This window comes from Hevea brasiliensis, chromosome 8, assembly GCF_030052815.1.
Source record: "Hevea brasiliensis isolate MT/VB/25A 57/8 chromosome 8, ASM3005281v1, whole genome shotgun sequence".
Lineage (NCBI taxonomy): Eukaryota > Viridiplantae > Streptophyta > Magnoliopsida > Malpighiales > Euphorbiaceae > Hevea > Hevea brasiliensis.
Window position 1 is genome coordinate 3,128,772 of NC_079500.1, and position 13,804 is coordinate 3,142,575.

The 13,804-nt window shown below is 32.5% G+C and overlaps 1 protein-coding gene across 1 annotated transcript; it reads left to right on the plus strand.

Annotated features, from left to right (window-relative positions):
- The first annotated feature begins 646 nt into the window (after positions 1-646).
- On the plus strand, positions 647-2,339 carry LOC131182424 (NAC transcription factor 29-like). Its single transcript, XM_058151972.1, has 3 exons — positions 647-966; positions 1,083-1,365; positions 1,453-2,339. Exons 1-3 carry the CDS (start codon positions 647-649, stop codon positions 1,987-1,989), a joined length of 1,140 nt encoding a protein of 379 aa, XP_058007955.1. The 3' UTR covers positions 1,990-2,339.
- The last annotated feature ends 11,465 nt before the right edge of the window (positions 2,340-13,804 follow it).

A 13,804-nucleotide genomic window follows, 5' to 3' on the forward strand; every position in this document is an offset into this window, starting at 1 on the left:
TAATGCTAAATTATCATAATATATAATTATTTGAAATATAAAATAAAATGAAAGATAGAAATAGATAATGTTTAAATGATAAATTTATTTAAAAAAATATTTAGAATTTAAAAGATATAACATTTGAAATTTAATTTTTAATAAATTATATGTATATATATATATTCAAAATTTTTGACATATATAATTCATAAATATCCATATCCATATCATAAGGTGTGATGATATAATTTATAAATATAATAATCTTAAATTTTATTTTAATTATTTTTTTCTGGTTATAATTAATACTATTAAATAATACTTAACTAAATAATTTTATCTTTAAATATATAATTATTAAAATTTGAAATATAAAATAAAATGGAAGATAGTATAGGGATAATGTTTAAATAATCTTATAAATTTGATTGGTTTATCAGATATTAAAAAAACTTGTGTCCCACACTTATCTAGTTTCAAACTTGGTTTCTAATAAGAATAGATAAATATTAAGTCTTGAAAATCTATCTTTTAGGGTTATTTTAATTTTTATTAGAAGTCTATTCATATAAAAGAGAGAAAGTTGAGGGAGAGAGAATTTCAATACTTTTACGTTAGCTTGCATCAGTCTTCTCGGGAAAAAATTCCTCACAAGAGTCCAATTATGGAGGTGACACAGCCGCAGTCCAATGCTTCTGTTACCACTACTCGTCAACCTCGAACAGACCCCATCAATGACAACAACAGAAAGAACTTCATTGATATTGATTATTTTAATTCTTTTCCACCCGGGTATAGGTTTCGCCCTTTGGACGGAGAGCTTGTCGTTCATTACTTGAAAAACAAGATAGCCAATCAACCCTTGCCTCCAAACAAGATCATGGAGGTTAAACTTTATGAGTACAATCCCGAGAAGCTTGCAGGTTCTTTGATCTTTAACACAACCTATTTCCATGCTTATGCATATATTTACGCGATGATTTTGTTTTTGCAATGCTATAATTTTTTTTCTTCTTTTCCACTATGATTTTGTTTTGCAATGTTATGATTAAATCTATGTTTTGTCGATGGATTTACCTTTTCCTTGTTTTGATGAACAGAGGAGTATTGGCAATGTGGGGAGACAGAATGGTATTTTTTACACCAAGGGACAAGAGATATCCAAATGGAAGTAGACCAAAACGAGATGCCGGTGGTGGATACTGGAAGGCAACTGGAGGGGATAAAGCTGTTAAATATAAGGGTGCTGTGGTTGGATATAGGAAGGCACTTGTTTTCTACATGGGAAAGCCTCCAAATGGTACAAAGACTAACTGGATTATGCATGAATATAGGGTCAGTGATGCCCCTCCAAGAATCAAAACAAGTGCCGATGATATGAGGGTAATTAAATAAATATTTAAATTTCTTGTTTGTTGTTCATTAATTTTTCTTTTGTTTGATTAATTCTCTATTCTTTTTCTGTGGCAGTTGGATAATGTGGTTTTATGCAAGATATATATGAGGGATGCGAAAGACAATTTGAGAAGTCGACTTTCAAATGAGGAACAATCTGCAGAGTTAGATGATCAAACTGCTGATGTTGTTAGGGATGTTGACAAAAATAGCGATCCTCCAGCCTACACAAACGCCCTTAATGACAATAAGCAAATTGTTTCAATCCCAATCCAAGAGAATCCAAGTGCATTTTATGAAGATCCTCCTTATGTTCCAATCAACAATCATGATCATCACCAAGCAATGTTAGAAGCTGCCAATTATCAACGAGCAATGTTTGCAGCTGCCAACTATGGATCTTATCGAACTTATGCTACTGGTATGACACCACCAATGCCTGAACCTGTTCAGATATATCCCCCAGAGGACATCCAGATACATCCCACAGAGGACATCCAGATGCAACCCACAGAGGACATCGTATCTAAATATCTGAATGAGAATTCTTGTGAGTTCGAGCTATCACTATCACCGGATGATTGGGATATTATTTCCAATTGTCTACTATAGTTAGTAATTAGTTATATACAGTGATTGACCATCATCTGATTTGAAATTATTTAGTCATTTGGTGATCAACTTATGTATAGGATGATGATAACTGGTTAGTTAGCAGGGAACATCCAGTTTTGTAAATTGAATTTGCTAGAATCAATGGAAAAACAATAACCAATGTCCATTTACTTCAATAAATGGAGGATAGCGATTGCAGAAGCTGCTCCAAAAAGGGTGCATGCAATTATACCTTCAAATGCAAGAGTGCTTGCCAAACGCAGATTTCGCCTCATATAAGGAACGTCTGTGTCCAAACCAATCAAGAACAAAAAAATGACTCGAAAATTGAATGTCAGAAGTTGATAGTATTCTATAGAAGAAGACCGGATAAAGAATTCCTGAAGTTTTTTGATTTTGCACAACAATGAAGGACCTAGCACTAGTCCAGTCTGAAAAACAAAACAGCGAAAAAACAACAAAATATGAAGTACTGCAAAAACCTTAAAAATCTGCTCTTGTATCAAAGAAAGACTGGAAATGCATACAATAATATTTGCAACAGGTCCTGGTTGTCCTGAAGGTGTCAAGATAAGATGAAAAATGCGGGAGATTACAAGCATACGAGCTGCCTGCATTCCTGTTGTTATTATTGGGTTAAAGTTAAAGAGATCTTTCTGGCAAATTGCACGTTTGGCAAATTGTGCAGCATCCATTTCCCAAGAATAGCCTTCTGCTTAATTTACAATTGCAAGTTGATACCCGAACAAGAATGGAAACTAAGCTAGAGAAAGGGACTTAGAAGCATCAAGAAAGTAAAGAGAGAGAAAAGAGAGAGAGAGATTATAGCAAGATTAACATCCCTTCCTTTTTCCTCCTATCTCATCACCCATTTTCTGTGCTTAGGACTTGTGTGTGGCTTGGGAGCATTATCTTCACATCTGAGATTTCTTGGAGAACCTTTGTTTGCGGCCACATGGTTAGAGACTATATGCTTTGTTTTTTCATTTCTATACATTTGACTCTTTCCTTTTGTATATGTGTCCAGGGAGTTGAAAGAGTGAGCAACCAACTCCTTACCATTCTCCTTATTTCTCTGAAAGCACCATTTCTAAGATAAAAATTATAAAGCACTAATTAAACCAAGGGTTAGCAATTAACCAACTTTAATTCAATAGTATTGCAATTGTCTTTAAAAATATAAAATCTCAAATTCAAATCACAATCGAAGCCAAATTAATAACAAAAATAACAAGGGATAACATAACTTATAAAAATAAAATGAATTGACTTCTTACCTTATTATTTAAGAGTTAAAATTTTTAAATAAGACCACAAATGAAGCATTTTTCTTATTTGCAAATATCTTAATTTAGATATAAATGCATAGTTGTTAAATTCGGATCAAACCTGCCGATTGAACCGGTGAACCAATGAATCAGCCTTTAAATTAGTCTATGTTTATTAATGAGCCAGATAAAAAAGCGATTCGATATGACTCGGTCGACCTAACGGTTCAATTATTTAATAGATTTTTGTTAGTTTTAATTTTATTATATACTGTCAACTTTCCATTGATTTCCTTAACTTAAAAATACATTAATATCTTACGATAATTACCATTTTGCTCTTAAATTTTATCATTATGAATATTTTTATTTACCGATCACCTTTTAATTTATTAATTATTGATTATATCGACAAAAATAATGAAAAAACATGAAATTTAAATATTTATAAGTTATGGTTCAATAGAATTAGAGTCATCTCTAAAATCATAAAATTTTCAAATTTAAATCTCGATTGAAGTCAATTATATAAAAAAATAAAAAAATTATTTATTTTTTAAAATACAAAAACTAGAAACGTTAATTTAACACAAATTATAACGACATTTTATAAGGCAGAAAAAAGAGAAGAAACAGTATGAAAAGAGAAAATAGGCAACTCTCTTATTTTATTGATAAAAATAAAAGAAAATGAAAAATAAAAAGTCTAATTTCCATATTTTATAAGAAAGAAAATAAAATTATAAATTTTTTGTGAAATATCATTTGAATCATTTTGTTTTCTATTCAAATTAGGCGGAAAGGAAATATACTATTAATTTTTTTTTCATTATGCCTTTTTTATAAATAGTTATTTTTAATATAATAATATAATAACTTTATCTTTATATTTTTTTTTCTTCAAAGCATAAATAAATCACTATATTCCTTCCTCTGTAAATTTCCCTGGTAATTCTGTTCAGTTTTCCTTCCAGCTCTCCTCTCTACCGCCCTAATTTGCAAATTGATGTAAAACTCGAAGACTTGAGGGAGAAAGCAGCAATTCCTTCAAGTCCAAAAGCCACAGAGTAGCTGGGGTTAAAGTGGCTTCTTTTGGGTATCTCAGAATTGGCAATCTACGACAGAGAAGAGAGAAAACAGCACTATCCGACGCCTTTTTCCTCTAACTCAATGCTAATTAACATTTTGATCCTCGTATTGTCAGAGATATTTGTTCTTCAATGGATTTGGGTACTGAAGACAAGCAATACCAAGCTCACATTCGAGGCCTCAACGCCTGCGATCGGCACAAGAAATTCTTGAACGATTATGGTACGATACTGTTTAGCTAGTTGATGATTTGAAGCTTTAGAATTTGAAAAATGAAGTTGTTAGTATTCGCCTAAAAGATTCTTTATTTGTTTTATTAAGTTTGAAGGTGGACATAAATGGAATTATGCAAATGGAGAGTTTTGTGTTTGTGAAATCCTTTATGTCCTACAAAGAAATGGATGATGAACAGTCTCTTCCATCGAGGAAGGAAGAAGGCTACAATCATCCTTGTGTTTTGAATTTTTGTTCCATTTTTGGGGTTCAATTTGATGCAATTAGCTTCTATGGGAAAGAAAAGTCTTCAAATGTGAAATTGCCAGTTAAAACGGATCGGGACACCCTAAGAGAAGGATATAGGTATGCTGGTCTCTAACAAAATTCATGTGGATTACTGTGCATTCATAATTATATATTGTCTTGCAACTTATTTTTTTCCTTCTAATTTTAGCTCTTTGATTTAGTGTTAGACTGAGAAATGGTTAAGGGAGTTATAGTTTGAGGCAGTTGGAATTGGGAATATATTTCTATTGAACCATGGACTTTATGGATCAATTCTAGGAATTTGTAATGCATTACATAGTCTATTTCTCCTCCTTCCTGATATGAAAATTTCCCTTGTATATTAATTATTTCTTCAACCTTTTAAGGTTCATACGTACTGAGGAAGATGATATGGATACATCTTGGGAGCAAAGGCTGGTGAAGCACTACTATGATAAGCTTTTTAAAGAGTATCCTTAGTTAGAAAGTCTTATTTTATTTATCTGAACTTTCTAGTTCTTTTTTTTTTTCTGGTTTTAAACCATATTTTTCGTAATGCTAAATTATCATAATATATAATTATATATATTCAAAATTTTTGAAATATATAATTCATAAATATAATAATTTTAAATTTCACTTTAATTATTTTTTCTGGTTATAATAATACTATTAAGTAATGCTTAGCTAAATAATTTTATCTTAAAATATATAATTATTAAAATTTGAAATATAAGATAAAATGGAAGATAGTATATAGATAATATTTAAATAATAATTTTAAAATTGTAAGGCCTTGAGTTCAAGTTAGAAGCCTTAAAAAAAAGGAAATTTCTTTTTTACTGTCATTGATTCAAATAAGAAAAATAAATTTTCACATAGAAATGCATATTAGGGATAAATAATACAAAAGTTGTAATAATAATAATAATAATAATAATAATAATAATAATAATAATAATAATAATAATAATAATAATAATAATAATAATAATAATAATAATAATAATTTACAATCTTTTATAGTCATATCTAACTTTTAAAATGGAAGAATGTACCATTTTGTTAATTGAATTAAGTTTAATGGACATTTTAATTTATTTTCTAAAATAAATGAACATATAAAAATATGCATTTTCTATGATTTTAAGAAAATATAAGGATTAAAAAGTAATAAATATAAAATTTAATCCTTCATTTGATTTTTCAAAGTATAAATGGTATGTTTTAGTGCATGAAACGAGGAGTGAAAAAAATAAGTAAATAATAAAACTGGTAGGAATGTGCGGCTTAATTTACAAGCCACCGCCATCTCTAAATTCGAATCTTGTTAAGATTTGTACTGAGAAGGATACATGTATATATGCTCAAGTGCTTCAGTCAAGGCATCAAGAAAGGTTATATTCATCAAGTTAGTCTTCTGCAATCTTTTCTCTGAATTGATCGAGGGTTCCATAATTACCATGGCAAGAAGGAGATCGAAGCGAGTTGTTAAGAAGCCAGTGCATCCCAATGCTATGGAGTGCATCATCGATAGGAAGTTCTTTGTGGGCGAAGCAGGATGCCGTGCGTGCAAAGTAAGCTTTTCGACCTCCACCACTCCTTTGACGGAGCCAATCGACTTTGGTCAGAACCAAATCAAATAAAAGAAAAATATAGCTTCATTACAACAATTTCTGTAGACAATGAACAGGTTTGCTGAATTCAAAATCAAAAGTTTGCATTCACTGGTAATGTATGCATTTTATATTATCATTTAAGTATAATTTTTACATATAATTTACCCTTGTTCATAGCTATTACTATAGATATTAGCATATATTTAGTCAATTTTGCCTTTTTATACTTCTTAGTTTAATTTTTGAAATTTATTTGTTTTGTAGGTTAAATTTAGAGAATTTTTGTGTATTTTGATCAGAGCAGCCATTTGGAAGAAATTAGAGTTGAATTGCAAAATTTTGAAGTTGAGTTAAAGAAACCGAAAGTTGCACGTTGTCAGATATGAAGTTTTTCTCAGGCAGAAGGTTACACAACTTGCAACACAAGGCGCAACATAATCGATTCAGCTTGTGTCATTTTAATGAAAATGGCCGACAGGGCACTTTCGTCCCTCTGATTTAATACATCACTTTCTCCAGAATCTTCTGCCTTTTTACCATTCTAGGGCAAACCTCGGAACCATATAAAAACTTCTTTTTCTCTTTCTTTCCAAAAAGAGAAAAACAAGGAGATTTAACAAGAGAAGGAGAGAAGCACATGAAATCTGGTCTTGCTACAGCAAAAGGGATGCCTTCTGCAACATTCCAGCAGCAGATTCTTCATCATTTTACTGGGTTTTTCTGTTCCTTAGCTTAGATTTTCATTATGTCTTCATTTCTATACTTGGGTTTGTCTTGAAACCAGGATTTGTGAGTAGATCTTTGAGATTCTAGAGATGGGTTTATAAATATTGCTTTGTATTGTGATTTTTGAACTGATTTAGTCATTTAAATGAGATTTGCTACATTTTGATTTATTGCTTATGAGCTTGTTGCTTTGCTTGATGAATGGGCCCTCATTAAGTTAAGTTTTAATCCTTAACAGATGGACTGAAAAGTGAATGTTTGGGATAGATAATCTTGCAATAAACTTAGTTTTCTTGGTGTTAGAGATAAGCTAAGAGGATTGAGGGGACTTTCAAAAATCAATTAGAGCTTTAATTGGGTTTTTGTCAGGTTTGAAATACCGTGAAAGCAGGGTTTGATTTGATGAATACCAACTTTGAAATGCTTGAAAAAGGTTTCAAAGAACTAAGAATTAATTTTCCTCAAAATTGCAATTTTCATGTGTTTGGCTAAATTGGGGATAAACCACATGCAAACAATATTGAAAATCCTATCTCTAGAATCACTTTAATTTTTATTGAATTTAGATTTAATTCCTCCCAATTTCAATTTAAATTTTGGTAATCTAGTTTAATTAATTTAGTTAATTTAGTTAATTGTTTGATTTAGCTTAAATTCCTCAAATACCAATTTTAAATTTTAAATTTCATTTTTTTTAATATCTTTAAATTTTACCATTCTAATTAGCTTATCCTTTTATTTCCAATTTAAGCACAATTGTAATGCCCTCACCAAAGGTAGTCCGTATATTTTACTGTCCCGACGACTAATGTATGTTCGGACAATCAGGGTGTCTGGAACTACACTTAAACTATAGTGAAGAGACATAAATTAATGAAATAAATATTAAAAAAATGTAGGAAAAATTTTGAAAAAATAAATTAAAATTTAGAGAATAAAATAATTAACATTAATTAAAATTTATGAAATAGATTAGGAAAATGAGAAGAGAAAGAAAAGAAGAGAAAAGAAAAGAAAAGAAAAGAAAAAGCTAAGGAAAATTCAAAAAAAAAAATTATAAATATGCACTAGAGGACAAACTCCCACCCACTTTCATCTTCTTCCTCCATTTCTTCTCTCTCTCTCTTTCCCTCATTTCCTCCATTATTGTCAAGCTTCCATGTAACACCCTAGGCAAATCCCACATCGGCAAAACACGGAAGAGATGCTGGGTTTATAAGTTGGTGGTTCGTAACCCTAGTGACGCATTTTAAAACCGTGAGGGCTTCGGTCCAGAGCGAACAATATCACTAGTGGGCCGGGCCATTACATTTGTGGTATCAGAGCCAGGTTCGCGTGCAACCTTAAGCAATGGTGGGGCAAACCTTGAGCGATGGTGGGGCTCTGATACCACAAATGTAACGGCCTGACCCACTAGTGATATTGTCCGCTCTAGGCCGAAGCCCTCACAGTTTTAAAACGCATCACTAGGGGGTTATGAACCACCAACTTATAAACCCAGCATCTCTCCTATGTTTTGCCGATGTGGGATTTGCCTAGGGTGTTACATTCCAAGCTTGATTTCCCAAGCTTCTACACACTAAAACCCATAGCCCATTTCACAAAAAATACTCCCCACACCCTGAGGAAGCTATAGACACCCATTGGAAGCAAGAAATTTGAAGTTAGGGAAGCTCAAGTAAGGTTAGTGCACTAATCCCTCTTCTTCTCTTTATTAAACATGAAAAGCATGTTTAGCCAAGCATAAATATCATTAAAACAAAAAGAAAATCTAGAGGAAAGAACCCTTGAATTTTTGGCAGCCATGAAACTTGAAGTTTATTACTTTTAAGTGATGAAAGATGGTTCCATGAGAATGTGTGATGAGTTGAAATGTTTAGGTGTTTGATTGTGTAGTGTTTGTGAAAATTTAAAACTTTGAAAACTAGGGTTTGTGTAAATGCTGAAATTGACCTATTGAGTTGAAATTATTGCTTATAAAAGTGTATTGCATGCAAATTGAAGTAAGGAAGTTGAAGAAATTGAGATATTGGGAGTGTTCAATTTTCTGCAGGTTTGGACTCAATGAGTCCAGTGGGTTTATTGACCCATAACTGAAAATGTGTGACTCCAATTGGTATGAGGCCAATTGGAGGTGAAAATAGACTCAAAATAGCCCATTTTTCATGCAGACACCATGCCTAAATTTTGCCAAAATCATGACCAATTCTCTACCCAAACCTGGATGACCAAACATTGAAACCCAGAAAAGACCAAATGAACAGTACGTGTTCATTTGGTCATAACTCTCTCTATACTGGTCCAAATGACCTAAAATTACATCAATGGAAAGCTTAGACATAGGACTACACTTTTTATGAAGACCACTTGATGCAGTTTTGCCTTTAACCAAATCAAATTGTTAGCACAAGTTCAGTCACTAAAACTGCCAACCCAGAAATTGTCCAAAATACTGTTCCTTTGGTATGCATGACCAATTTTGGCAAAAATGCCATAACTTGGTCTCCAAAGCTACAAATTGAGTGAAAATAGTGCCAAAAGTTTTATAAGACATAGAACAAAAATTTTTATGTTTTGACCAAGCTCTAGAAACCATGCATCCTAGGGAAAATATTAGCCAAAGTTAGGAATTAAAATCTTGAAAATGTTAAGTGGAACCCATAATGCCATTTGATACCCGTGTGTTCATTTGGCCATACTCCTACTAGGAAATTCCATTTGAGATGTGCCAATATGATCTGGAAACATGATACTTAGGGCTACAACATTGATTTAGACACTTTTTCTAAATTCTAAGTGTAAAGACCCTAAAAAGAGGGTCAAACATACTGCCCTGAAGTTAGTTATTACCCTTATAGGACTGAGAGTCCAGGTTAATACACTGATTATAACTCACTATACCAAGCTTGAAAAATTATGAAATTGTACCTAGGAGTCCCTAAGACATAGAGGAACATATCTTGTGAAGGAACCTAAGTCTAAAAATGACCATAAAATGATCAAATGACTGGTCAAAGTTTGTTGACCAGAAATTATAAATTCTAGACAGCTTAGAGGCAAAGGGACCAGTTATGGTATTTTGACCATAACTTGATTTTTATAACCCCAAATTCAGTGATTCAAAAATTGAAATTTAAGTTTAAACATAGAGGAGCATTTGTTATGAAGGAAGTGTGACCAAATAGACATCCTAACCTAGTCAAATTCCTAGATAAAGATCACACATCAAAATGAACCTAAAGAAAGGTTCATGGGAAAAATGCTATATATGATAATTAAAATACTCATAAGGATAATTAAATATTAAAAATGATATGAATATATAAATTGGGACTAATGTCCTATTAATATGAAATTAATGGTACCAATAAACAGTACCAGAAAATAGTAATAGTGAATAGTACTAAAATAATTAAAAATGTTTAATTGCCCATAGTATACCTACACTTATTTATTTAGTTTGGATAAATTGGTATACCAATTAGGGACTACAGATAGCAGTACTGCCTACCAAGAAAATCATGAACTGACAAAATATGTCTAATATGATTGTTCTACAGGCTATATGCCTACTTACTGGCCATTGTGCCTACTTTATTTCTAGCAGTACAAGCTTGACAGTGGGTCTCGTGCCCGATAGCTGGCCTCGTGCCTGACAGACGTATACTGGATAGACATACGGTTGTCTAACCAGTATACACCCGTGCATCCAACTTTTATAATTTGTTATAGGTTTTCTTGGGCACTGATAAAAATTAATTAACACTTAAAATACAATAAGTAATCATAAAAGATCCCGATAATGTTAATTGCTTCCAAAGAGCAATAAAAAGTAAAAGACCCAGGAATTATGACTTGCAGATATTATTTCAATTGTTAAATTATTGTTATTATAAATTATGCACCACTAAGCGTTATGCTTAGCGTGTTGGCTTTCCATTGCGTAGGTACTGGAGATCAATCCCAGCAGCCGCAGCAGCAGCAGTAGTAGTGCTCACACAGAGACTGATCAGATCTGCCAATGTTTACTAGTCACCTCTACAATTGTATTTTGGTAGGGCCCATGTATAGACTAATATTTTGGTTCATTATGTTTAGTCATGATATAATTACTAATTTATGATGTATTTCATTTTGGACTTGAAATTAAACTTGAGATTGAAATGAAAACTTGTAATTTATTATCTATGAATTTCCATATGAATGCAATAGATGTTACTTCATTTTGAGATCTCATAAATAGTTGTGAATGATATGATAAAAGAGAATATGATATGGAAATATGTGAGATGACTATGAATATGTTAATAGGTGATTGTGGAACCCGCCAGATGCTAATAAAACAGGAGAGGCCTTGTCCGAGTCTCCACAGAAATAAGTAAAAAAAAAAAAGAAAAAAATTTCGACAAATAGAATACATGTTTTAAATGACATCAAAAGTTTACAATACATATGATAAAACAAGATAGGGTGCTCTGGCACAGAATGTGGCACTTCTTGCTTGGCTATACAGTAGATGGGTAAGGGGCATCACAACAATTCCCTGTGGAAAGGATATTATTTTTAAAACTATACTACTGTGATCCGTGTATTTGCGGAACCTATTTCACAGCTAACACATCAAGTTTTTGGCGCCGTTGCCTAGGAATTGTTTGCTTTTAAGTTGGATTTTAATTGTTTTAAGCTTATTAGAATTTTTATTTTCTTTTATTTTCACTACTGTCCCTTGTGTTTTTCAGGTACTTTTCTTATTTATGAGACGATCGAAAAACATAAGTGATACTCAATTGTTGTTCAACCCTGAAATTGAAAAATTCTGTCGAGCCAACAAAAAGGAATCTAAGAGGAGAAAGGAAGCAAAAAAAGAAGAACAACAAAGGTTTGATCAAGAGGAGAAAATTAAAAATATGGAGAATCAAAATAGAGCTATTGGTGGAGATAATTGAGGAAATGAGCAAAATAGGCAGAATGAAGTTGTTAATCAAAATGATCCTCAGAGAAGATCCATGTTAGATTATGCTTTTCCTAGATGTACAGATGTGAGAGATAATAGACCTATCATTGGAGCTAATTAATTTGAGTTAAAGACTGGTCTCATTCAAATGGTTCAACATTCACAATTTGGAGGCAGTCTACTTGAAAATCCTCATTCTCATTTAAAGAAATTTTTTATGATATGTGGTACACAAAGGCAGCCTAGAGTTTCAGATAAAGTGATTCAGCTCACCTTATTTCCATTCTCTCTTCAGGATTCAGCATTAGAGTGGTATGACTCACTTCCACAAGCGACTATAGCTATTTGGGAGCAGCTATCTCAGGCTTTTCTATCTCAGTTTTTCCCACCTGGGAAGACCACTCATTTGAGGAATTTGATGGTAGCTTTTAAACCAAGGGATGATGAAACTTTGTATGAATCTTGGATGAGATTTTAAGGAGCTTGAAAGGTAGTGTCCTCATCATGAAATACCCAAATGGATTATTGTTCAGAATTTCTACACCAGAGTTACTCCAGCCATAAGAAACACAATTGATTCACAAGCAGAAGGAGATTTCATGAGAATGACAAGTGAAGAATGCTATGATCTATTAGAGAAGATTGCTCATAATACCCATTTGTGGGGAAATCCAAGAATAATTGAGCCAAAGAAGGCTGGGATTTATGAACTTGACTCAGTTAGCTACATGAATGCAAGATTTGATCAGTTAACTTAGCTTCTTAGTGATTTTTGCATAAAGGCAACAACCTCAACTCCTACAACTATGCAACAAGTTGCCTACACAGATGGAACCCAAAGTTATGGAGTTGATTACTCTTCTTATGGTGATGATTATTTGCAAGAACAAGCTGCTTATGCAGGAGGTTATCAACAAAAACCTATGGGAAATTCTTACTCTAATGTGAACAACTCAACATGGAGACCACAAGCAACTTTTGCTCTACAAGGTCAAAGCTCAAATTATACTCATAACCAGCTGTATATGCTGCAGAATAGGCCTCAGTTTCAGCTTCAATTTCAGCCCACAAGGCAGCCACAACTTGGATATCAAGCAAGAGCACAACAATCCCTTCCACCTCATGAACCGAAGCCAACCTTGGAAAGAATGATGTAGAAATTTTTTCCTGAACAAAGCAAGATGAATAGCAAATTAGAGGAAGAGATGCAACACATGAGACAAACCATGGATCAATTACAAGCCCACAATCGTATGTTGGAGACTCAATTGGCTCAACAAGCAAGCTCATCAGGAAGCAAATCCTATGGCAAACTACCTAGCCAACCACAAAACCCTCATGAACAATGTAAGGTTGTGACTTTGAGAAGTGGTAAGAAAGTTGTTCAAGAGAGTGAAAACAAGAAAGAAGAAAAAGAGAGCACAAAAGAAGAAAATTCAGTTGAGAACAAGAAAATGAAAAAGAAGAAGTGTGACACCCCTTACCCTTGTACAGAATATCCGAGTAAGCAATGTCACACGGTGTATCGGCACACTCTATTTTACCTTAATCAATTTTTGTCATAGTTTTGAATATAGTTTATGAAATATAATTTATTTAAGCCATTTATCGAAATTATTATTTATTTGAGATTCCGAAAATTTTAAAGAAAATCCGGCAGAGTACCGGCTAAA